The 26,171-nt window shown below is 40.1% G+C and overlaps 1 protein-coding gene across 1 annotated transcript; it reads right to left on the bottom strand.

Annotated features, from left to right (window-relative positions):
- Positions 1 to 758: 758 nt before the first annotated feature.
- Positions 759 to 24,002, bottom strand: LOC114145576 (ectonucleotide pyrophosphatase/phosphodiesterase family member 2-like). Its single transcript, XM_028019206.1, is given in 26 exon segments — positions 759 to 1,970; positions 2,082 to 2,235; positions 3,841 to 3,872; positions 3,874 to 3,974; positions 4,117 to 4,194; positions 4,419 to 4,554; positions 4,719 to 4,858; positions 7,353 to 7,398; positions 7,933 to 8,099; positions 8,821 to 8,908; positions 9,153 to 9,228; positions 10,605 to 10,732; positions 10,842 to 10,873; positions 11,511 to 11,636; positions 13,126 to 13,234; positions 13,310 to 13,382; positions 13,981 to 14,046; positions 14,303 to 14,358; positions 14,862 to 14,981; positions 15,116 to 15,195; positions 15,641 to 15,738; positions 15,841 to 15,901; positions 16,957 to 17,082; positions 18,983 to 19,138; positions 23,532 to 23,637; positions 23,920 to 24,002. Coding segments are annotated over 26 exon segments (2,544 nt in total). The 5' UTR covers positions 23,938 to 24,002; the 3' UTR covers positions 759 to 1,799.
- Positions 24,003 to 26,171: the final 2,169 nt, after the last annotated feature.

Raw genomic sequence — 26,171 nt, forward strand, 5'->3', positions numbered from 1 at the left:
CTTCTTAGTTACTGTAAATTTAGCAACCAGTTGCTTATGGTAGTAGTCTTATGACTGTTGAATTTTGGTCCCTAAAGTCTCATGACTGTCTGAACTTATGCTTTATATTATGTCTTTATTTTTATGTTACTTGTGGACTTTGTGTGGAAAAGGTTTCTCTACTTGCCACTCTTCAGATGATCTGCCAGAGCTGGTTTTTGCAGCTGCAAGAGATGCAGATAAAGAAGTCAACTTCTCTCAAAGTGACTGAGTGAGAAGTTAGGTCTCAGAATTTGTCTCCTAAACACTTTTGCACTTCTTCTCAAAGAAAGTCTTGTAAATTTGTATGACAGGACTCATTCTGTTTTTGTTCTCATTGCGTACAAGATCATTTAATAAACCTGAATAAGTTCTTTTCAACTTAACGGTGCTTGGATAATTTTGTTTTTCCACCACCTACTTGCCCTCTCATCATGGTCATGATCATCCAGGTTCGCTTAATGAAAAAAACTCAGTCAAATGAAGCAACCATAGGAAAAGAAGTCCTTTCTTGTCTTTGGGCTTGAGCGATGGCTGTGCTGATCTACAGCCCAGTAGATCAACAGGTCGTTAGAGACCCAGACCACACCGTACGGTACCAAAACCCACAACACATTCAAAGTAACCAAAAGCCCCTTCATTCTGAAGTTCAGGTCGGGCTTCAACAAGTCATCTTCACCATGTTTAGATATTTGAATTCACGGGGCGGAAAACGTAGACAAATTGATTGAACTCACAGATGGTGATTTTGATCAAACTTTTATTATAATCAACAAATTTAATTGTGCACAAATCAAAGTCACAACACACACCCACACACACATTCAAGCCACATTTACAGTCCGATATGTTATATTTGTCTCACACACACACACACGCAACCTCACAAACACAGATACATCATTACCATTAAATTGCATTTAAAAGCAACGGCTTTTTTATGAAGGGTGGCATACAGATCAGGTTTATTCAATAATCTCCAGCCAGAGTGATTCCATATTGGCCTGCTGATTATTTTTTAAGCCTGATGAAGTGGTACAACTGCAACTCATCTCACAGCTTCTAAGGGGACTTCATTGTGCTAAGGTTTGAGTGTGTGTGTCTACTTGGTGACCTGCAGGGGGAGTACACAGACCCCTGGAGACAGGCTCCCCCTGCAGGAACTAAGCAGGTATTGAGAATGGATTATTAACACAAATTCCACATGATTTTCATTAAGCTAATTAGAATATTCATGTACTGTGCAACAACATTTCTGAAAGAAACCAAAATATGTGTGACTGTATAGTCACCTGGAGCTGCTGCAGAGAAGATTCTTTGGACTCCAGCTTTAGCTGATGGGATACAGGGGCAACAAAGTGCAGAGGCAGCAGCCTTTAAACCATCTTTGGATGGTTGAGGCGTAACATAACGCCTGCTCAGGAATCACATAAGTGCAAAAATATAATTATTATACCTTTCATTCTGGGATGCTTTGAATGTGATTTGTAGCTTAAAAGAAAAAGTGCAAACAAACTGATTTTTTAGTGCAGCGTGTTTATACTAAGGTGCCAAGAGGATGTAAAATTGTGTCTCTGCAACTCTAGAAAGTCCTTCAGGGAACCGAAAGGCTACATGATCTTCTGGGTCCTCAAAAGGAAGGTGAGATGAGGGATGATTCAAGACCTTTGCACAGTTTTGGAAGAGTTCAGTGGTGTTCTAGCCATACGTACTGTAGACAGACAGAGATGGAAGCATGTGCCACATTCCTCCACCACATCTGCAGAAAAGGTCAGCAGAGGTCAGATCTCTCTCTCATACGTGTGCATGAATGTTTTAAAGGAAAGGATCTCGGCGTAGCTCCGGCTGGTTCTCCGGAACAGGTCTAGGCCTGTGAGCAGCTCCACATCTCTGATCCGGGCCGTGTGCATCTTCATCAGGTCCTCCACCCAGCGGGACTCATCCTCAGAGCTCTGTTGGGTTGGGGTCACACACAGAAAGTCATGTCCGCTGCTCTCAGAAACAGCCGTGTGGACAGGTAGGACCAGAACTTGAAAGGTACATGCGATGTGATTGGTACTTACGTTGCAGGTCTCGTCGTTGTTGGGTCGGTGTGGGAGGATGAAAGTGGCGCTTCTCAGTGCACCGTTGCATAAGTGTGCAGTCTGTGTGGCGTCCAGGCAGCTGGTCATCACCACAAAGTAATGAGTCGGGATGGGGACGACTCCACTCACATGGCTGGAAAAGATTTCACCTTTTAGTCAGGAGTCTGCTGACTCTGACTCAGCAATTCTTTCTAAAAATTATGACAGTCTGACATGAACAGCTTATGAAGAACAAAGTCCAAATAAAAATGGTCTTTTTTCAATGGCTGAAGGTTTTTCTTGGTTTCCCTTCCTTTTGGTTGAACTTACATTCAGTCTCTTCCTTCTGTCTGACTGTGGCAAAATATTGTTATGATGATTAATGTGGACAAGTGCAGGTAAAAGTGAGACCTAAAAGCCTATCTACACAAGAAAAAATTAAAAGTTGATTTCTTAGTTTCTGAGAGAAGCACCACTGAGTGCTAGTTAGTGACGCTTCCTCCACCCAACCAAGACAGACGGATGGTTAAAAACTGATGGTTTGAAGAATAGTTTTCTCAGCACCACTCACTTATCAGTTGGAGTAAACTTCTAAAAAGACTTTGTCCACTTTCCTGTTCTACTGCTGCGAACCTGCCTGTTCAGCCCAGCGAATTCCCCCTTTGGTCAGCCACAGTCTCTGATTGAGAGATATGGAAGGTAACCTGTCTTTATACCAACCCACCAATCAATGGATGACTGCAAACATCCCCATCTGGCCGGCCCCAATGGAACCACAGCTCTCAGGACTCCGCTCCGACTGGGGGCCCTCAAGGCAAATGCAAAGGCACCCAATCCCGGTTTGGAACCAACCGGGCTGGGGCCTGCAGTTCATCGAGTCTAGTTAGACTCAGAAGGGCCGCATGACCTGACACCTCCGCCGAGGATGACAGAGTCTTGCCGTCTGTGAGCCGACCCAGAGGACCAGTTCTCTGTCCGACAGGCCACAAAAACTGACACATTTGGATATGTTCAAACATTTTAATATTTGGACATATCCAAATGTTTCCTTTGCAAACATTTTTATATGTCAGTAATTAGTTACAGGTGGACATGTGGGCATCCTAGGATCCAGTGGAGTTAGATTAGGATTAAAGTTAAGATGTAGGTTTTAACCTTGGGTTACTGAGAGTCCAGTAAGCCCCAAATAACCATTAGAGATTTGTCCATAGTTAGAATAAAATTCTGAATGCTCATTTATTATTTCAGAAATGTTCCCTATATTTTTAATAGCAGTGGTCAAGTTGTTTATTTTTTCTGTCTATGTACTTAACCTTCATTTGTTACTTTTGTTCCCTATATTTATAATTAGTAGAGGCTAGTAAATATCAATTCACCGACTAATGTTGAACTTTCATTTGATTATTGGATTCTCACAAGTTTTCTCATAATCTGTAGCTCATAGATCATTACAACAGCTTCATAAAAATATAAATCCTAATCTTGAAGAAAATGTACACTTTAGATTTATTTCAACTATAGGATAGTTTGAGTATAAAACTGATATATTGCTTTATTATCCATCCATCCAACCTAGTTTAAAACCTCGCAGCCAGAAAGCATTAAGAAACTCATTAGAAACAAAGTTTAGGGAAATAAGAGATGAATGAAGACTTTGCACTGAATATGAACTATTCAGACAATTAACATGAATGAATGAATGAATGAATGAATGATGATGAATGAATGAATGAATGAATGAATGAATGAATTCTCCTACTCTCTGATTGTCTCAGCCGAGTCTCTGACTCCAATCATAATTGTAGTCAAAGATGGGTCCAACAAGAATGTTCACTCCGTTCCTCTCAGTGGCGTATTTCTTCACCAGAGCTTTCTGAAAGTAAGTCCAGATTCCTGAGTGGGAGTGGGAGTGTGGGGAGAGAGAAGGACGTGGCAGACGTGGGAGTGAATGGTGGAAATGATTATTAAAAACATTGTTAAAACGTCTGAAACTAAAATGAGGAATGTATCAGGATTTCATGAAGTGAGAACTTACTCTTAAATGCAGGATACATGGGCACGGTGTTGGTGATGAGGATAGCATCTTCTTTTCTCTTCAGGTTTGAGGAAAGCTCTGTGAACACACACAAGATATTCCAACTGATCCCACTGATGATTTTCTGTCCAAATCACAATTATTCATGACTTTAAACCCTAATAAGACCAAGTGAAGTGAGTGGCTGCAATGTGACTAACTATGGAAATGTCTCTCAGGGGTTATGATTACTTTAGCAGTGTGTGGTGGTGTCCACAGAGGTTGAGTGTGTTTTTGGAAGCCTGCAGTGGATATTCACTTACGCGGCGGGTACAGGAAGGCATATGTGACATGTTTCTCTGCTCTGTAGTTGGAACACGACTGGCTGAAGACCGGTGGGACTCTGGCGTCCGGTCTCGCACAGTTGGACAGAGACTCAGGCAGAGGAGACAGCTCTACCTGGATGGACAAAGAAAATGTTACCCCACTTTTACCACTAGGGGGTGCAAGAAGCAAGAGGTTTGCTTGGATCTCTTTAGTGTTTCACAGAAAGACTTTTGAGTTAGTACATGCAAAGAGTGTGTCTTTGACCGTCCGAAAGGAGGGGTCAGGCTGGGCGGTACCTGTCTGCTGACGGTGTAGGATGTCCAGAGGGGCATGAACAGGGTTGCACTGTAGCTGCTGATGTAGTCGCTGTGACGTAGGATGGTGTATTTATCATGGAAGAGGACAGCAGGTCGGCCGTACGGCAGGTACCTGGTGTCTGAGGGACGGAGCACACAGAGGAACACGGCACAGAGAGGCACCAATGTAACAAGGTCCATTTATACGGGTTAGACTGCAGCATGGAGGCTGAATCCTGCTGACAGCAGTCTGACTGAGGCAAACATTTGGCTCTATGAGCAAACACTTCATTTCACATGTCAGATATAAGTGAGAGTTAATAGATAAAAAAAATCCACCCTGAACTTTGTTACAATCATGACCATAAATGTTAATGGGTCTTTTCTGGAATTAATTTGTATGGAAGTCCCTTTTTGCCATGGAAGAAAAGAAAAAGTTATACAGTGATATTCTGGATGCATTCACACGAGCTCTGTTCAGTCTGCTTTAGTCTAACTCTGGTTCAGTTGTTTAGAAAGTCTGGTTCGTTTGGGGAGGTGAGAACACATTATCAAACTAAGAAACAAACTCTGGTCCGCCTACAATCCTCGTTCTCGGTTCAGTTGATGGGAACTCTTGTGTTTGTTAGAATTCATATGTGAATGCTAAGTTGACCAAAGAACACTCCAAAGACAGGAAGTGGACTATAGCGTGGGGCATTCTGGGTAAATACAACCAAAACAAACATGCAAGTCGACCAGCAGAAATGGCTCATGGTCTTTTATCAACCACTGTAATCTGATGCCAATCCATTGTGTTTGCAATTTTTGAAGAAAGAAGATGCACTCAGTTATCCAACAGGTTTGGTTTGTTTCGCTCAGTGCAGTGTGAAAGGGAACCACAGCAGCTAAAAATGGAACAAATGTTGCAACTGTGCTCCCCAATGGAACAAAGTCTACCAGACTGCCAGGTGTGAACATGCCCTCAGAGTCATGATTATGAAATACTACAGAAACAGTGTGACTTTTCTCATAATTACTGCTTTTGTTATTGCAAATGTCACTTTCAACTTTTGAACTTTTATTTTTTTCTCATGGCAGCTTGGCTTCCATACATTTGACACACCAACAGAAATAAATGAATTATTATGAAGTGGAGGGAAAATGATACATGATTCTCAAAATATTTATTTATTTATTTTTTAAATCTTAGATGTTGCTGACAATTATTTTTGGACTGTACAATTGTAAGATAATACTGGACAGGAATATTGAAAGGATCTTTATTGTAAAAATACCTTTTAAATTCACCACCTTTATTCCAGCTAACAAAATTTCTACCTGACAATGCAAAATATCTGTATGAGATATTAATTACAGTTTGTAAAAAAAATCTGTCACCAGACGCTGGCTCCACCCTGAACCTCCCACTGTAGTAAACAGACAGAGTGTGATAATGAAATCTATCAGATGGAAAGATTTACATTCTCAATCCATCTTCAGCTGAATGGATGTCCTATGTTAACCAAACACAACATGCACGAATATTGGATTGATAAGAATTAATTAAAAGAGACGATTCATCTTTCAGGAAGTGTCTATGTGCTGTATAATTTCTTATATAAAAGTAATGTCTTTTCAAAATACTGTAATAATGTATTGTTTCCTCTTTGTGTTCTGTTTTCATTTAGTTTTGTTTTGTTGTTGTAAATGTTAAAGAGAAGGAATTTTGTAATCGATCAGACTGGAACTGGAACTGTGACCTTGAGGTAGAATCAAACTTTTGTAATCTCAATGCTTCAAAAGTAAAGAATATTAATAAAAAAAAAACATAAATGTGCTCTCTATAAATCTCGTCTTTATGGAAGAAGGGCAGTTTGATATGTGGTGGACACAACAATCATATTAAAAAAGTGTTTCTGTCAGATTAAACCAAACTGAACGTTTTGGTCTACAACTGACCCTCGCCTATTCATAGATTGACATGAGTGAATTTTTCTGTGAAATGTTGTTAAATTATTTGTGGAACATCCACCCATTCAGTGATGTTTTTTGTAAAGCATATCTAAAATATTTGAAAGTAAGTGCAGCTCAGGCAGCTGAACTAGCCAATCCTGGAGCCCCATTCATTTTTCTGGGTGGTGATTGGCTGTACCCCAAGCAGCAAAAACACAGTCCCAAGATGGCTTCCACTGCATGCATTAATGCACATTAAGGAATACTTGGTGTTTGAACTTTTAAAATAAGCATTTTTAAATTCAACTGAGAATCTGGGAAAAAACTTGAACATGTTTGTACAGAGGCTCTCCATCCAATCAAAGAACAGGCAAAACCTCAGACTATAGAGTGTGAAAACTGGTAGACAGAAAATAACTGACCTGCAGCCAAGAGAGCTTTGCAAAGTATTGTCTAAATTCAGGGGCAGGCCTCCCTTTTAGATTTTTATTTGTTAAAGAAAACCCTGGAACTGTGAATCATTCTCCTTTCCTTTCACTTCACTGCTATATTCTACTTTGTGTTGGTGTGTCATATAAACTCCTATTAAAATGCATCGTAGCTGCAGCCTGTTTTTTAGTGTGGTGAAATGTAAAAAAGTTCAAGAAGTGCATTCACTGTTTTGACATATTGTATTTGCAAATCTCATGACAAACTGACCATCAATAGCTTGCCTCAATCGCCGGTTTAGCTCCTCCACTTTGTTCTGTAAGAGACAGAGCCAGAGTGACTCCAGGTTATAGCCTCGTACAAGGGTCACTTTCAAACCTCTCTGGCCCCTACTTTTTACACGCAACTGCAAAAGATTGGAGATTGAAACAATCTCTTGCCAGAGATCTACAGGGAATAAGAAGTGCATCAGAGTTATCACAGTTACTGTAATGTCTCGACATGACTAAATGCTAAAAGTTAATAAAATGTTCTGAAACATTCTTATTTTAAGTGTGTGCACTTAGCTATTCGCTATTTTTGCTTCCAAACAAACTGGTTTGTTTTTCAGTTGAAGTTTATAAAAAGTTAGGAAATTATTTGCCAAGTTCTCCTTTTTTCCAGGCCAAAACGCAAGCATCCTAACAGAGTGTGAAGACTTTTCCATTGTGTTTGTATTATCACACAGCCTTCAAATCTCTCATGCTGTATCAGAAGGTTTTCAGTCTGCTTGCGCTGGTCCTCCACTGTACCTGTGGAATTCAGTAAAGCTAAAACCAGGCATTCCTCTCAGCAGTCTAACAGGGCTGACCTTTTCATCGCAGTTGCAGCCCAAGTCATTTGTTGCCGTAACGTGGCTGGAGGCCGTTGGCCTGGACACCTCCTCTGGCATGGTGGGTCTAAAAGTTGGACTTCTCAGCAGGTGGTTCAGACTGCCATGAGTTCCATTGTTTGGAGCCGGTTGTAGACCCAGGAGATCTGAGGTTGGGATAAATCAGAGATCGATTGATTGATTGATTGATTGATTGATTGATTGATTGATTGATTGATTGATTGATTGGCTTGATTGATTGATTGATTGATGTTAAAGCGTAAGGTGCCTGTTAATGAATGTACAACAATGTTGTCAGAAAGATGCCAGATTTAGCGAAATGCTAGTTTCCAGCTGAAGTCCCATTACACTAACAACACAAGGCATAAACATTCACACAGTTTTATACATAAAATAAAAAAACACAAACAAATAGTTTTTTCTGACTTTATATATAGTTTTAATTTAAGAAGCTAATTTAAAAAATATATTTACAAACTACGTCACAAAAATACCTAAATCTAAATGAGCTAAACACAGAGAAGGTTGAACACCAAGCTATACACATGATGATTTCATCTGGACATAATTCTGAGCACTATGACCTCTATAAGTCACAGGATTGCACTATAAGACCACCATGTTGTCCAATGTGTTCACACAGGATGTTCCACTCACTGTCAGACAATCTGGGGATTGCCTGTTACTTAGAGCCCTAACACATTCCCTGTAATACCTCCTTTAGATGTGACTACTCCTCACTGAACCATTCATGATGGAAGTTCTATGACTGTTTGTCTGAATGAAGCCTTCCAGTTGCAGGAATAGTTTCAAATCAAACACATGCGCTCAGTTTTGAACTCAAACAAATTCAGAAACGGGCCTTACCACACATGACGTTATACAGCTCAATGTTTTCAAAGGCTGGAACTTTGGTCTTGAATTTAAATGAAGGTCCATAGCCCAAGAAAATAGTCTGAAGTAGAAGGGTGAGACTGGTCATATGATCAAAAAGAATAAAGAAAGAAAATATGCCCTGCTTTTTTAATACTTTGTGCACCAGTAGGTTTTATTTTTATATAATTGTTGCTGTAGAAAATGTGTTCTACTTAATCGAAACTTTAGAATAATTTGTAATACATATGCTAACATTGTTGTTAACATTGTTCTGGCATAGCGTCTGTCTGCTGCTCATATAGTGGATGTAAGATGTGAAATACCTGCATGCTGTTGATCTTATTGTCATATCCATGGTCGCCTAAGAATCCACAGTGTTTCCTCCCCACTGGGACTTTCCTGAAGTCCAGTTTGGATGAGATCAGTATCACGTTATTGTTACAGTGGCTTTAAATTCTTCACAATCTGTGACCAAAGTTCTAGTGAAACATAACTCAGATCATTCAACTTACTCAGAACAAACGCGTAAAGTTTTTCAACTTTGACAGAAAGCGATTTACTCTAAAGAAAGAAATACTTCATTTATTAGTAACTTCCAGTTAAACACCCTAATGCATATCAGCTTAAGCATAGGTTTGCATTTCAAATTAGTAAAGCCACAAGCATGTAAAAAATGTAACTGAGTAACTGAAAGCATTTTATGCCGTGAGAACATTTGGGGTGTGCGTGTGTGTGTGTGTGTGTGTGTGTGGTGGGGGGTGCAAATGGTCTAAGACTCTGCTCACAGCCCTGGTGCCAACGATTAGCCCGTCTGTGGAAGGGAGCTACACAGAAACCATAAAGATTTCTTTATGGTTGTGCACTTCAGTGGGGGAAACCAACAGACAGAATGTCAACAACCAAGACCAGTAAAGGTAGCTGTGGTGCTGGCTTTACACCGTCTGCTGGGGTGGCTGGGTGCTGTGTGGAAACCTCCTACAGGTCAACATCATCAGACTCAGTTCAGCTCAGCTCTCCTCAGTTCACTTTACATAAGTTCAGTTTATTTTAGTTTACTTAGGGTTAGCGTAGTTTAGTTAACTTAATTCAGTTCGGTTTAGCTTAGCTTAGTTTATTTTGGTTTAGTTTAGGTAATTTGTCTTAGTTTAGCTTTGATTAGGCTGGCTTAGTTTGGCTTAGCAATGCTAATTTAGCATAGCTTAGTTTAGCTTAGTTTAGTTTAGCATAGCTTAGTGAACTTAATTCGGTTCAGTTTAGCTTTGCATAGCTTAATTTAGTTTAATCTATTTTAGTTTATCTTAAACTAGATTAATGTAATCTAGCCCTAAACTATTTTACCTTAGTGCATCATTAACATCAACTCAGCTTGTCCATTATTTCACATATTTGGGGCTTTCATTACTCCTACTGTTCATATGTGGAAGGCAGTCACAGCATGGTTTTTATTTATTTATTTAAGCAGCAGGTTGTTTAAGAAAAAAAGGTTGACTAATATTTGATATATATTTTACATAACTGACTTTAATATGGTACAGCAACCACTTAAAGAATTTAAGGTGAGGTGGTGTTTTGTTAAAAAAAATAAACCCATTATTTTGGAACCACAATTACTTTTGATTTGATGAATTTAACTTAGGTGACAAAAAGTTTGCACCCTGCAGTACATCATGTAAAACAATCTTCAGGACTATTGTTTTTGTGCATGTAAATTAAGACAATAGTAAAGTTAAGACTGAATATCAAGTGCAGCTGCTGCAGTAGTTCTGCCACCGTACCTCTCCACTTGCCACTTCCTCTCCACCAGCAGGTGGATGTCTTCAATACGCCGATTGTTGGCATAGTGCAGTCTCTTAGGCAGGTGCTGCTTCAGGTACGGCTTAAAGTGCTGCTCTGCTTTCTTACACTGTTGAAGAAATCATTTAGATGACGCATCATCACATGTCAAATCAAATTACATGCATTTCCACTTCCTCATTTCAGACCTTCATATTCTGAACAAATATTTTACTCACTGTTAGATTTGCAACAACAGCCTTGGGGTCATCTGAAAAAAGAAAACATATGATCACACAAGTTGTTGGAGTTTCTGAGAAATGGAGATGAGAAGAGTAAGTTTGAAATGTTGGCTTCATCTTTACATCCTTTCATTCTAAACTGCTTGGTTGGTTGAGAAGTCCATCATATGTTCTAAAAAGACCTTAAAGGGATACTTGTTTTTTTGTAAGGTATTATGTGGAAAAATACTGGCATTTTTCCTTTGAATACAGTTTGAGAAGTTATTTCTTGTGCCTTTATGATTTAGGCTCAGTGACGGCATGATGGGGGTAGGCCGACCCGAAGCTGCTGAGATAAATGGAACGAGACAAATCCGCTGAAAAATGGTACAATGTTTCTGCTGATGCCTGAATGTACAGTCAGAGATCAGGGCAGGACTATTTCCTTTAGTCCTTGCTCAGTCAGTGAGCCTGTTTGTTCCTCGGCTCCTCATTGCATCTGAAGCACATTGCAGGAAGAATTCAGAGAGTTGCTTTTCTTCATCACAGGTTCTTTAAGCATCATCATCATCAGCAGCAATTCAGATAAAACAAGATAGGAAAAGATTCCTAATCTATCAGTTACTTACAGCAATTCTTGTTTGGTTTTATTTCTTTAAAGCAGAGAGAACAGAACTTTTCACTCACATTTGAGGTTGCTGGGATATCTGGAGCGTATTCTGCCAAGAGACCCAGGGACGAGGATGATGTCATCAACAGTGGTCAAGTAGTTGCTGAGGAACTCTGTGCGATCACAGTGAGCCTCTTCCATACCTGAAACATCGCAGGAGGAGAAGGCAGGTGTGAAACTCTGAAGGATACAAACTTTTCAATGAGGGAAATCATCTAATTGGATTCTTGCTTTACATTTCTGGAAAAGTCTGTAGACTGGAGTTCATCCTACTCAGTCGATTCACTGACAGACTGATTCTCCTATTGGCTGGCCCACTTTATTCTACCGATTATTGTAAACTTCTGGAATTGTTGGATATCATCATCTGCAACAAACTTCTGACTGATGACGATCCGTTCTGGTCTTGAGTTCTTGGACGTGGCTCCAGTTTGTTGTCTTGTGTTTTTCCTACACAAGATTTATTAAGTTTCCACTGATTAATGGATTTATGGAGTTTCCACACCACAGATCCAAATTTTCAACCTTTGAGCCACTCTGTTACAACTTCAGCCATGTGACACTGAGCTCCATCATGCTGGAAAATCCACCGATCATGACTAAGTTGTTCCTTGGAAAACATTTTGTTCCCATTCTTTATATTCGTGGGCAGAAGTAGGAGGAAGCCTGCTGCTTTCTTGGAGACACAAACCCAATCCATGGCAGTTCATTTCTTCTTCTCTGGAGAAATGATTTTTCACTTCTCCAGAAATTAAAAATCATTTCTGGAGAAATGACCTCCCAATCAGATGGAAGATTGATCAGAAGATTGATCAGAGAGGACAACTTATCAGGAATTTAGTCAATGGCTTCTGATGTCCTACAGATTAGAATATAGAATAGAGTAGAATAGAATAGAAGTACTTTATTCATCCCAGCAGGGAAATTACTTCACAGTTACAGCATAGAGACAAGACACAATAACAACTACCACTGATTAGTAGTTGTAGATAAAATAAAAAATAAAATATAAAATGCTATAAATTGTAAAAATATAAAATGCTGTTAATATAAGAAGCAACTTAAGAGCAGTCCTTGCAAGATTCAAAAAATGCAGATATGAATATGTAAATATATGTACAGCAAGTGTGCCACAGTGTAGTTGTGCAAAATTGGACTGATTAGTGCAGAACAATGATTTAGCTTTTATTGTACAGTGAGATGGCATGTGGCAGGAAGAATTTCCTGTATCTGTCCCTACGACAGCGGAGCTGGAGCAGCCTATGTGAGAAGGTGCTCCGCTGTCTGTCCACTATGTGGTGGAGAGGGTGCTGTTTATTGTCCATAATAGACAAAACTCCGTGAGTTAGCATCTTTTTTATTAATCTCTACAATGTGAATCTCAACTTGGTGCACTTGATGATCCAGAAAGCTGTTACTTTGTCTGTAATATTCCCAGTTCCCTGAAAGCGACCACGATGAACATCGTCAGGTCAGCTGCTGGTCCCTGCTTGGCTATAAATGCCAAGCAGGCATCTCAAATAGATGTTTTTCAGTTGATCACATTAGAAGCTCTTTAGCTAAAGTCATAAATGAAAAGATGAACAATCAGAATTTCAGATGAGGGTTTGGACTCAGAGCCAGGGTCTGTACCGTGGTCTCCCACCAGGATGATGTTGACACATCGGTGCAGGTTCATCTGCTTGAGTCCGTCCATCAGCTGGCCCACAATCCGATCAACCGCAATCAGAGTATTGTTAAGCTGGAAGAGGATAAAGGAAGCCGTGAGCGACCAAACCCACTCAGGCTCAGAATCTCCTGGAACAAACGTACTCACGTCTGCACTCTTTGGGCCCATTACGTGTGTATGAGCGTCTGGTTCCTCAGAGTGCATGGCATAAACATAGGGCCTGAAACAGAATACAGGTGAAATGGGTGTTAGCTGAACCTGTGGTGTCCAATGCAAAGTTAATACTATTAGCTTAGAAGGGAATCTAATCCTGAGCAGAAGATCGGCTATGTGTCAGATATGCTAATTTTCAAATGTTGATTTCATTCATCAAAGGGAAAAAAACTTCTCCAAACCAACCGGGCTCTATGTGAAGAAGTTATTGAAAATTAAATTAACTGGTCAATAACAAGTCAGTAACTACAAAAATGATTTATGTTTTTGTTTAATTTCACCAAACCCTTAGCCCAGGCCTGATTACGGCCAAATCTAAAGAAACAATAAATTACTTATGTAGAACTCATGATATCACCGAAAGAAATTCAAGAACAGTTGGGAAACAAAGTCACAAAGAAAAACAACCAAATGAGAGATTTGGAGTGGCCTAGTAAAAGTCTGGACTTCAATTCTACTAGGAGATGTGTAGGAATAGGTTGACTGATGATCCGTAACACCTGAGAGAGACTGAAAAGCAAAGACAGGTCAAAAATCCAAACTAGGTTTATTTCAGTGAGAGGAAAGTACGACCAGAGACAACATATGTGTGAATGTGTGATCACCTCTCTCCTTCAGGAAGATGGAGCCACTGCAGCAAAGTCAGGATCCTCCTCTCCAAAGGAATGGCCCTACAAACAGAAACACCTTCTGCTGTTAAGCCTCCACATTCTGATATTAATACTAAAGCTATGAGGGGGCAACATTTAGGACAAACAAAACATTTTTTAATAATTACATTTTACATCATTTTCAACTTTGCAGGAAAAAAAAATCCTGATCCCAATAAAAGTTCACACTTTTTCTGATGTTTGTTCAAGAGAAGGGATGAATTCACTCAGCTATGAATGTAAAACTCAGTGGTGACGTGTTTATGTGTGAACTTACACAGGCCAGAAGAAGTTGGCAGCTTTCAGTCCCTGTTTGAGGGCAGTGATCCAGATCTGAACGAAGAGACTCTCCGTTAATTATTATTATTATTATTACTTTTTCTGTAAGAGCGTTTTTTTTTCAATTTTCAGCAAAAAGCTGAAAATTAGAAACAGAATTATAATACCAAGCTGAAAACCTGAGAAACATCCAAGCTTTAAGTTTACGACATTTATTGAGTGGAGAAAACAAACAAATTTCATATAACAAAGTAACAAAAACATTTCTTTTGTTTGTTTGTTTAATCTCATCAGCAACTTCTAATTACTAATCCACAACTTTCTGTTTCCCTGGGGAGTAAATATGATGTAACACGGAGCAGAGGCCTATTTGTTTTGGCTGCTGATGGGGAACCATAAATCCAGCGCACAGGATGACCACTGCTACAGAACAGTAGCAATGTGTTACCATAACAACCATTAATTGCCATCTGCTATCTTTACACATCTTTACAAATGTGATGATGTGTTGTTGTTAGAGGCCCAGACAAAAATGCTGGGCCTCTGCAGGGACTTACTGGTTGTCCTCCCCACCAGCGGTGGTTCAGCTTTTCTTTGGTCATCAGGGTGAATGTTGCATTAAATATTGAGTCATACATGGAGTTTTCAACGATGCCATGAGACTCTGGATAGAGACCCTTAAATGAAACAATTGGTCATATATGAGTCATACCAGCTGTTTTATTTACTTATTTAAAAACCAACTAAGTATTAATATAGGCATGATGTGCAGATATTAATATTTGTAAAGATGAACTGAAATCATACTCACTGTTGACATTGTATAGAGGTTAGGGAAGGTTTTGGAAGGATAAACAGGCCTCATGTAAGGAGCTTGGGTTCCACATTTTCCTAAACAATAACAATTTTTAAATTTTCTGATTTAATAGACAGTCAGCCATGAATTTAACACAATGTACACAACACAAAATTCTGTTTAAAGGTAACTGTTTTTATACAATCTAGAATAATTATTAGTAGGAATTGGTTGTTAATTAAAATACAAAAAAAGGAATAGATACATAAATAAAATGCAGGGAACTGACAGATTTTTTTTGTTTTTTTTTTTTGTAGAAAGCAGGTAATCTAGTCTCCCAGTAAATTTCCCAGCATCAATAAAGGGAAGAGTCTTGCACTGCACAATCATAACAAAGATCAGCTGATTCAGCTAAGAGGGATTTGGTTGTGCTGACAATATCATCCCTGCTTCATAATATAGAAGGAAATCATTGTTTCTGTGTTGCATGCTTCATTTTGAAGATGTTAATTGAAGCTAATAAAAAAGATGCTGACTCACGGATTTTTAAGATGTTGGGTATGATGGAGTTCCCCCTCTTCACGTAAGACGCACTGAACCCATCGAGAGACAGTACGATGAGAGGTGGACGAGCAAACCTGCACATGGACCAACATGGAATGTGAAGGGCAAAACTTCGTCAGGCTATTGTAATCTCATTCCTTTCTTCAACACTGCGAAGGTTTCAAGTATTAACATACCCAGCAGGACACTCTGGGCTCTTGATTGCCTCACATTTACCCTGCAACCAGGAAGTGTCTCCTGAAGGGATCCAAACGGGAGGTGAAACGAGGCAGCAGCCACATTCCAGAAAGCCGAAACATTCCTCAACTTTAATAAGATAAGCAACTATTGCAGGGAACAGGTATTTGTCCCATCAAACACTTTTTAAACCCTTTTTCCCAAATAAATATTTCTTATTAGAAAGAAGTAACCTGAGTAAGTACAAAATCAAATTCAAAGCCACTTCATTTGACTTGTTCTTCATGATTTCAGTAAGTGACACCAATATTTAACAAGCTTTCAACTTTCTTTAAGGAGAAATGGGTCCAATCAAGTTGTTAAATCAAGAATGAACTGTAATTGATTACATTTGTGTAAAGCTGAGTAGGTTTTACAAACCACACCCAGGTCTGATCAGTCCAGTAGAACCAAGAATTCCCTTCAACAGATCATGCCTAACAACATCAATCCATCCATCCATTTTCTGTTCACCCTTTGTCCCTAATGGGGTCGGGAGGGTTACTGGTGCCTATCTCCAGCTACGTTCCGGGCGAGAGGCGGGGTTCACCCTGGACAGGTCGCCAGTCTGTCGCAGCCTAACAACATGAAGTAGGCAATAAGATCTCTAACAACAACACATCATGCCCTGATCAAAAAAGTTCAAAAACAGAAGAGAAACAAATTCTCTGGCATCCATCAGTCTGGAATTGGTGATGAAGCCATTTCTGAGGTTTTGGGATTCCAGAGAACCACAAGGAGTCATATCTGATATAGATAACATATTTATAACAACTGAACTTAACATATCTATTGATTGTGCTATGAAATAGCTCTGTGTGTTTGGAAAACACATAATATTGCCCCTTTAAGAAATATCTAACATCAGCCGATACCGATGTTGATATTGATAATGACACTGATGCCGATATATCGCACATCCTGATCACAGACTTGACAGCAGCTGCTGCCAAGAGAGGCTGAGGGGGTAATGACTTTTTCAGAAAGGCTGTTTGGTGCAGTTTTCTCTGACAAAGTCTAATCATCATCTAAAAACATTTTTTGTTGTTTTTTTAGGTAAGGTGGACGCTCCAAACCTCTGCACAGCTTCCTGTAGTTGGTGCAGCAGTCTCCCCTGGCGAGGCAGTCATCAGAGCAGTGGCAGGCGTGCTGTTCATTCCGGGTCTCGCCGCATCGATCCTTGCTGCATTCATAACCTCCCTCTGTACACAATGAGGAACAGGAAGCAAGAAGGGAAAACTGCTGACTCAACGATCCTTATGGAGTTCTAACTAATCTTAGAGATTATCGTGAAAAGCATGACATCACGGTGACAGTGGGTGACGGCGGTGAGGCTGGGCAGTGGGCAGGCAGCCGGGGGTCTATGGTGACTTTTGTGGCTTAAACAGTTTTCCTTTTCAACAGAGTTTTTATTTGGGATGTGACACTGTCAGGGAAAATTGCCTCATGGCTTTAAGGCACATTCAGGATTAAAGTGGCCAATAAGCAGTGAGCCAAAGACCACCAGGCTGAAGGAGGGAGCATAAAATCAGACCACCAGTGCTGGAAGTAGCAGGGGGGAAATGTTGACACTGCAGAGGGAGAGAGAGAAAAAACAGCAAACCTGTTTCAGCATCATTAAGTGCAGCTCAGTCTTCCAGCTCATGCAGCTGAACCATCAGCTTGATAGTTTTCTGTTATTTCTCTAATGAATAATTCTTTCATGTTAAAAACTATTTAGAGATCACATCTATGCTGAACAAATCTTTCTCTTTCAAACCCTGTTTCATTTGTTGCTGCCTTTATGCACTGCTTCATGAAAATCATGGTCTTTCAATAATGGAAATGTTTCGATCAGAAATGCTGTAAGTCCTGCTTCAAACGGACGACTGACGAAACAAAAGGGCCTCCGGTTTTTATGCACGTAAATAAAATGGTGCAGTATTGGAAGATCAAGATGAAAAGCAGCTACATGCTTTAATAAAGGCTTACATGAAAACTAAAATGGATTTTAATGATCGGCTCTGCTGAGTGGAGGCTGTATGGTGCAAGTATCAGTACTTTCTGTACAATTTGCATATTTTCTCTGATCATATGTGAGTTTTCTGTCGGTGCTCTGGTTCCTCCCACAGTATAAAGACATGAGTGCTGATAAACTACGCTCTTTAATTGCCCTTTTGCCAGTATGAATGTTTTTTCAGTGTCTCCATGTTTCCCTGGCAACCTTTCCCAGGTGAGCCTCACCTCTTACCTCATGACCTGGAGGCAGGAACCAGATTACCTGACCTGGCAGGGATAAGCAGACATAAACTGTGGCTGGATGATCTCAGCTGTGGTTTCAGAATCATCTCCTATCTGTTGCAACCATCTCATATGGTAGAAGCCAGACCTAGCTGGGTGTTGCTCAGAAGTAATTGGCAGCAGACCACCTTTGTTGATTGACTGGTGGATTTACATCACTGACAACGTCTCAACTAACGTTTTCAATCTGCAATAAGAACCATAGCTGTTGGTGAGACAGTGAACTGAAAATAGATAATTCCATGGTCAAACTTTAAGGTTCAAACCTTTTTAGACAGCCTTCAGCATCAACTGGACTGGGCAACTCGCAAGACCAGAATATACAGAGAGATTTCAGAGAAACTGGCCACTCAACGCAACACACACACAAATGACATCATCGAAGCATCAACTGTAGCTCCTGTACACTCATGGTACGTATTTCCACATCCCCCCACATTCCTGTCCATGTTCACCCCCACATAGTGAGGAACACATTACCAGTGGAGACACACCCAATGTGGCTATAATAAAACCAGACATTAACTGGTGAGACTTCACAATGAAAAGATGCTTTATGTAGCTAATACTTCTGTTAACTCTACTTTTTTACAAAGTACTCTAGCATCCAGGATAACTTTCTACTGGAAAACAACTCCTCTTTCCGTGTAAACTAGAAACTTTGAATACCAGGTGATGAGGACAGACTGTGATCTGACCTGGATCACTGAGGAGCTGCTGCGGCTCTGCAAGTCCCAGCAGAGAGATGAGAGGAACAATGCAGGAGTGATACGGTCTTGAGGTGTCACAGGTTAGCATGAAGGCATGTTTGTGTTGCCTTACCTGTCCGGAGGCAGAGCTGGTTGAAGTCAGAGCAGCAGCTGCGGTAGGCTTTACACAGGTTGTCACAGCGACAGTTTGGGGCCTCGGCCTCCACAAGCTCATAGCATCTGTTCCTGCAGGAGCCGGAGGTCGGCACGTAGACTGGCAAGGAGCGAGCTGCCGACAGGAGAAACAGAGCTTCAGGAAGAATATCTAAACCTCAGGTCGTCTTCGTCATCCACGGCTTACACGGATATAATCGAGATGAAATAAGGTGCATCTGGTAGAACATCAAGCCCTGTCACATTTGTGAAGTGTCATTTTTTATGCTCCTGTTTCATACAGTGTTTGTTTGTTGGAATAAAAGCTGTAAACTTTTACAGTGTTCTACTGCATCAAGGATTGGTTGGCAACATTTGCTCTGATGACACTGTTCCATCCTTTATCCATACTTACTGATCATATCAGGGTTGTTCAATTCTCCAACCTTCAGTGTGACCCCTTGACCTCTCCAAGTGGTCAAATACTTATGTCAACAGCTTCAGCTGCAGAGGTGTACAGTGCTGTTATTGGCTGCTGATATAATGACAGAAGCCACACTGATGCACAGTTTATTACATGAAGAACCAATGATGAGGTTTAAGGTCAGGTCTGTGGAGAAAGCTCCAGTTTTCAGGAGTTTTCTAGTTCTAGTTCTGAAGTTTGGATGCTTTATCAGCTGATATTTTGCTGAAAACTCAAGCAACATTTTTACAGTTTTTCCTTGTTTTATTATATCAAAGCCTTATTCCAAAATGTGCTAAATGAATCTCTTTCCTCAAAAGCTTGAAGAGAAAAATACTGTAAACTGATGTGAATAAGCTCATTGAGGTAAGATGCTACGCTAAAGCTACAACTTAGCTTCTCGTCTATCCTTTGAAGTCTTTACATTGAGGCCTGGTGTGTTGCTTTTAGAACTTTCTGTTCTTTTCAGGTGATTTATGGAGGTCGACCTGTGTGTGCCTATTAACACTGAACTATACTTAATAATTATTAATGATTTAACAATTGTGCAGTTCCACTTTACCAGAGGGCCAGGTTGCTTTGGATTGCTCTAATGAATTAAATCTTCATTTGAAAGCTATATTTGAGATTTGCTCAGGTTATCTTGTCTTGATGATCTTAAACATGAAATCTGAAAGCAGGTAAATACTTTTTCACACTGTTGTGTTTGCTAGGTCATGTATTTTATTATTTTCTGATAGTAAGTTGTGACAATGATTATGTTAGATGTACAATAAACACATGCTGAGGTGAAAACTGATAAAAGAAACAGAAGTTAGAGCAGAAGTGGGCAGTGTGTTTGGTTGGGGGATCGTGGAAATAAAATCTGTCTTGGTTTGAGAGTGGACAGACTTGGAGGAATAAGGGGTGGAGAATGAACTCCAATGCTCTCCTTATGGTGTCTGTAGGCCGATCAGCATCATACACTCTGTCTCTGTGAGGAAACATGAGTCGACCAATCACAGCCTCCCCCGGCTCACAGAGATCTGTTGTAAACTCCCCGCCGTGCTCCACTCCCTCGCTTCGTTTGCACTGGCACACACGTCTCGTCCTGAAGTCAGCCAACTGTGTATGAGAAATTTGTCCGTCTAACCGCATGTTGCTTGCATTTTCAGGACCCATCTAATGAAAACTGCCAGGGTTGTCGTGGTAACTGATGTTTGTGTGTCTCAAGTGAAAATATATCACTTTCTGAGAATGAGAACTGTTCACGCTCTCATTCTAACCAGGAAGATAGAACACACCACCCCAGTTCTAAAGTCCTTCTATTGAGAGAATAGAGAAGATTATAAACCACAGAACAGCTTTACATCACAACACATTAAAGGTCTGATGTTGATCAACCTTCCTCTGCATCTCCAGAACCAGAACCAGAACCAGAGTTCAGTTTTTATGCTTCTGTTTCAGCTCAGTAACTTAGTGCTGAAACACAAAGTTACTTTTTAAATCAAGGCTAAAAGCCCACCTGATTAAAGCTGCTATTCATTAATAATAACTGTATTGACTGATATATTTGGTGTATACTTGCTTGATGATTGTGATGAAGGCATTAGACAAAATGTAATGTTTATTACTTGCTTAATAATTGGTTACAGTTTTATGTAGAGCACTTTGAATGGCCTTGTTTCTGAAATGTGCTATACAGAACTTGACTTAACTTCCTTAAACATAATATTTCAAAAAATTAATATTTGTATATTTGTATATTCATATATATATATATATATATATATATATATATAATGTTGATCCAACATTCAAACTAAAAAAAGCTTGTTTCAGAAAGCAGCAGCTGTGACGTTTTAAGATTACAATCAGCTCCAACTTTACTTACATAAATTAATCAAATTAACCATTAAGCAGCACAGTGTGTAGATAATGTTGCAGAATGTCCTTCAACCTCATCTTAACACAAAATAATACAAAGAAAACATAAGTTCTCTGTCTGAAACATGTTCATGTTGCGTTTGATTCCTGTTGAAAGAAGCTGCAGAAATCTGAAGGGAATCTTGTTGTTTTTACTTCATGTGGGTTTTCTGCTGCACAGCTCTTCACATGTCCAATAGCTGCTAGAACATCATTTCCCAGCAGGCTGAGCACCACCTGCTCAGCCTCTGTGCTATTCTCAGTTCATGCTTTCAAACCACAAACTTGATTTCTATCATTTCTGACATGATCAAGCCAAAGGAATAATCCTCCACCTCAGGTTTCATGGACATTTTTCCTTCACACACGAAGGATTACCGACTGAGATTTTTGTGTTTTTATAGCTACATAGAAAACCATGTTAGTTTTAGCCTATTGCCACCAAACTTAGACACAGCAGGGAGCCTCTCTGCCTGGCTAGTGCCAGCTTTTCATTGCACGTCTTCAGTCCAAGCTGAAACCAGCAGAAATATGATTAGATGTTATTTTTAATGTATTTATTCATTTTTCAGAAGAATAGTATGTCAACACAATACTATGGTATTAGAGCACTTCTAATTTTGAGGGACTTGAAAACCGCCTACATAAAACATACAAACTAATAATTCTTGCATCTTATTTTCTTACGTGGTCATTCATGTAAGTCGTACATATAAATAATAATGATAATAATAATTTTGGGGGAGCAGTGTAGGTCCCTTAGGTTTTGGCCCTCTGTGGCCCCAGAGTCAATGTTGTGTCTCCGTTTCTTGTTCACCTGCACCTCCACATTGAGACTGAAGGTCCCTACGGCAACCCTTTAACAACTTGAACTTCAGACAGCCTCTACTTTCACTTCTCACCATGTACACACACACTCCTATGCGCACACACCTACAACCACATTATTACGTCCACTGTCTGTATCAGCTTATCCTCAAGGCGACACCTTGCTGCCTGTCGTTACTGTAATTCTTTATAGCCTGTTATGCAGCAGTGATATTTTTGTTTTCATCTTTAATGGAGCAAATCTGGACTGACACTGCTGAGCAACCAGACCCACCATGTTGATCTTCTGGGTTCTTCAGTATTGTCATTTGAGACTATTAGTTTTAATTCAGTTTCTGAGAATGAACAATGCGCTAAAGGTCATAAAGCATCTCAGTTAAAGACTGGACTTTAACTAGGTCACTTAGAAACTTTCTTTTATTTGTGTTTTGATGAATTCATAGGTGGACTTGATGTTGTACTTTGGATAACTGTTCTGCAGCACAACCCTACTGTGCATAAGTTTAAAGTCATGAATGGAGAAATATCAAAATTTATGTTTTCATTCATCTGGAACCAGAAAGTAATTCGGTTTCACTATCTACCTCCATGTTTTACTCTTTTCCTTTAATAAAATCACCATTCAAAAATTGCATTTGTTCTCTCTGGTTATGTTTGTCTGGTACTAACATCTCCATATGATTTGAACTGGGCCCAAGACTTTGAATATGTGCTTTGCATTGTACTTTATATCAAAGTCATAGGCAAATTGTTTAAAAATCTTGGGATTTTGATGAATATAAACAATATTCAAGAATTGAAAATTAGGAAGTTATCTGCATTTTGGGGGAACAACTTGAAGCAATTGCTATTATGCATTAATACATCAATACTACTACTTGCTAATGTATTATAGAATTAGTATGATATGGTAATAATAGTATATATAATTTGTCTGTTGTAGAAATATGACCATAAAACAGCCCAGGAGCCCACATCCTTGTAAATGCGACTCTTGATCTGAAACATTAAAATCTTTAAGGGGGTGAATACTTTTTCACAGCTGTATATGAAAATATACAGAAGATCAGCTCAATTAGGGCTTTTTAAGAGCTGAGGCTGTTTTATTAACAGCTATGATTAAAAACTGTCCCTGTGTTGTCATCTCATGCTGATGTCCTCCTTTCCTTCATCGTAATGATGGGGCCCACAGCCACATGCAGCTCATTAACAGGCAGCAGGAAGGAAACTTTTCAATGACATGATCCCTGAGGAGAATCCGTTCTATACACACAGACACACACACACACACACACACACACGGAGCTCAAGGCCAGAGTCACAGTGTACTCACTCTCCATCCTGGCTGCGGTCCCGTCCTCTCCTGAGCGCTTGGGCCGCCCGGAGACAAAGCCCCAACACAGGTCCGAGCTGCACAGCACCGACAGCATCCACACACACTGAGGAAACAGCAACCAGCCTGGCATTACAACACACTCTCACACTTCAGCTGTTTAACTTCTAACTGCAAGGCAAAATGCAAGCTGACTGCTCCCGCTGCAGGAGGCTGCTCCTGCACCCCTTCAGACCCCACACACACCCCGGACAGTAGGGACCACCCACATGCAAGAAGCTTGCAACTGACACACACACATCCAGATTGGTTCTGCAGCTGGAAATGAGAAAGCAGAGTAAATATGCCAAACCCAGGCAGAGCAAAGCAGCAGCATGTCTTACCGTACCAGTTTCTGCAGCAACATGCTTCCCCTGACAGCAGTCCTGAGCTGAGGGTCTGAGACACTTCAGGAGCCAAGGACCACTGAGGAGGAGGGCACTTAAATAGAACCGGAGGGAGGGGCCGGAGGAGCGGACCAGGATCCTATTGGTTTGGGTGTGAAGGAGGGGCTCCTGGCTGAGCTGGAGGTTATGGGGGGAATGGGGTGCCAATGGGCCCCATCCTTGATTATACGCTTCTATGTAAAATGGTTCATGTCCCACTGATTTCACACTGTCAGAATTTTACATTTTTTACATTATAAGCCAGAACAACTCAGGGAACAGCAAACCTGCAAAGTGGAAGAAATCTGTTGAAAATGTGAAAGTGTGAGTTTGCGTTGAGCTCCACTGAGTCCAGAACCAGTAAAACAGTAAAGCAGCTGTCTGCAGGTCTGAGGGACAGTCTCTACCAAACAGCTCAGGCTGTCAAATATGATGGACAGCTTCTGGAAACCAGGCTCTCTGTTAAATTTAGGCCTGGCCCACAGTGTCCAAGTTTACGCATGGTAAACACCTTGGAGAAGTGGTTTGCTATGTTTTCTCCTTTTGCAAAAGACTTGATTGAAAACTAAAACTTTGTCTGTGGTTCTCTTTTTATGAAGGTTGAGAAAATACCTATCATCTTGGTGCCGTGACCCAGATCTCACCATACCCGTTCGTTGACAGACGAAGAACGACGCGCTGAAAACCGTGCACAGCCAGAGTTAACAGGACTTGGAAACATAGTCCCAGGAAATAACTTCTTCGCTGGGCCAGAGCCCTATGTCCGACTATGTCTGCCAACAGCCGATTGACGAGATCCGACTGGACAAGATGAACCGACAGAAACGTGAGTTGAAAAAGCACTATTAATTGGGTTAAAGACCCTAAAATTATGGGAAACAAATAGGTATTTTTACTCTTTTTTCACCTTTAAGTCAAGAAAGTAACTATCTAAAGGCAGATAGTAGGTATTTTTACTCTTTTTTTCACCTTTAGTAGAAAGAAAGTAACTATCTAAAGGCAGATAGTACGTGTTTTTACTCTTTTTTTCACCTTTTGCTTTTTTCATCTTATATATATTAGGTTTTCAGAATATAACACACATAAATCTGAGTATGAAGCACACACACACATATATATATATACACATACACATTTTAATCCAAGACACAAATTTATCACCAAACCCAAACTCCTCACATACAGTCAGGATGTAGGGCCACTCCAGTTGGTCAAATGCCTTTTCAGCATCAAGGCAAAGAGCCGCTCCCTTAAACCTACTGTCATATTTATGATACATAATGTTCATTAACCGTCTAATATTAAAAAATGAGAACCTATTAGGAACAAAGCCCGTTTGGTCAAGGTGTACAATAGAGGAAATATGTTTATTTAGTCTATTTGCCAGTACTTTAGCGAAGATTTTAATGTCAGAATTCAATAATGAAATAGGGCGGTATGATGAAAGCTCCGTCTCCTCCCTGCCTTCTTTACTTATTAAAGTTATATTGGCTTTATACATGGTAGGGTGAAATTTACCTGAATCAAAAGAATGAGTAAACATCCTCCGAAGGAGAGGAGCAATCCTCTTGGCATATCTTTTATAGAGTTCAGTACCAAAACCATCAGGCCCTGGGGCTTTGGCCTTGGGGAATGCTTTAATTACATGAAGGATCTCTTTCACAGTGATGTCTGCATTAAGAGCCTCACGAGCGCCTTCACTCATCTTAGGGAGATTTAGATCTTTGAGCCAGTTTGAGATATTTCCTTTTGCCTTAGACATGTATAGTCATTCATAATATTCTTTAATTATGAATAAAGGAATCATTTATACCTTTTGGATCAGTTATAATTTTTCCTGCCCTGGACTTAATTTTATGTATTGCCCTGTTGGCCTGCAAGCCCCGCAGTTGACGGGCCAATAATCTATGGGGCTTATCACAAAGTCGGAGGGTCATTAGAGGACTTGTAGTTAGATTCTAAGCATGCTAATTCAGTCTCAATTCCTGCGAGGCGTTCTCATCTTTCGTTTTTCAGAAACTTTTCGTAGGAAATAATATGGCCTCTGATCACAACTTTAAAAGTTTTCCATAAAGTAGAATCTGTAACATCTTTTGTATCGTTAGAAATTTTATCATCTAGGAATTTACAAAATGTCTCTTCTAATAGCAAGGATTGGTTTAAGCGCCAGGAATACTGTTGTCTCTAATGGTTAAGGTCAAGAGTCAGCGAGACT

The sequence above is a fragment of the Xiphophorus couchianus genome, chromosome 5 (genome assembly GCF_001444195.1).
Source record: "Xiphophorus couchianus chromosome 5, X_couchianus-1.0, whole genome shotgun sequence".
Classification (NCBI taxonomy): domain Eukaryota; kingdom Metazoa; phylum Chordata; class Actinopteri; order Cyprinodontiformes; family Poeciliidae; genus Xiphophorus; species Xiphophorus couchianus.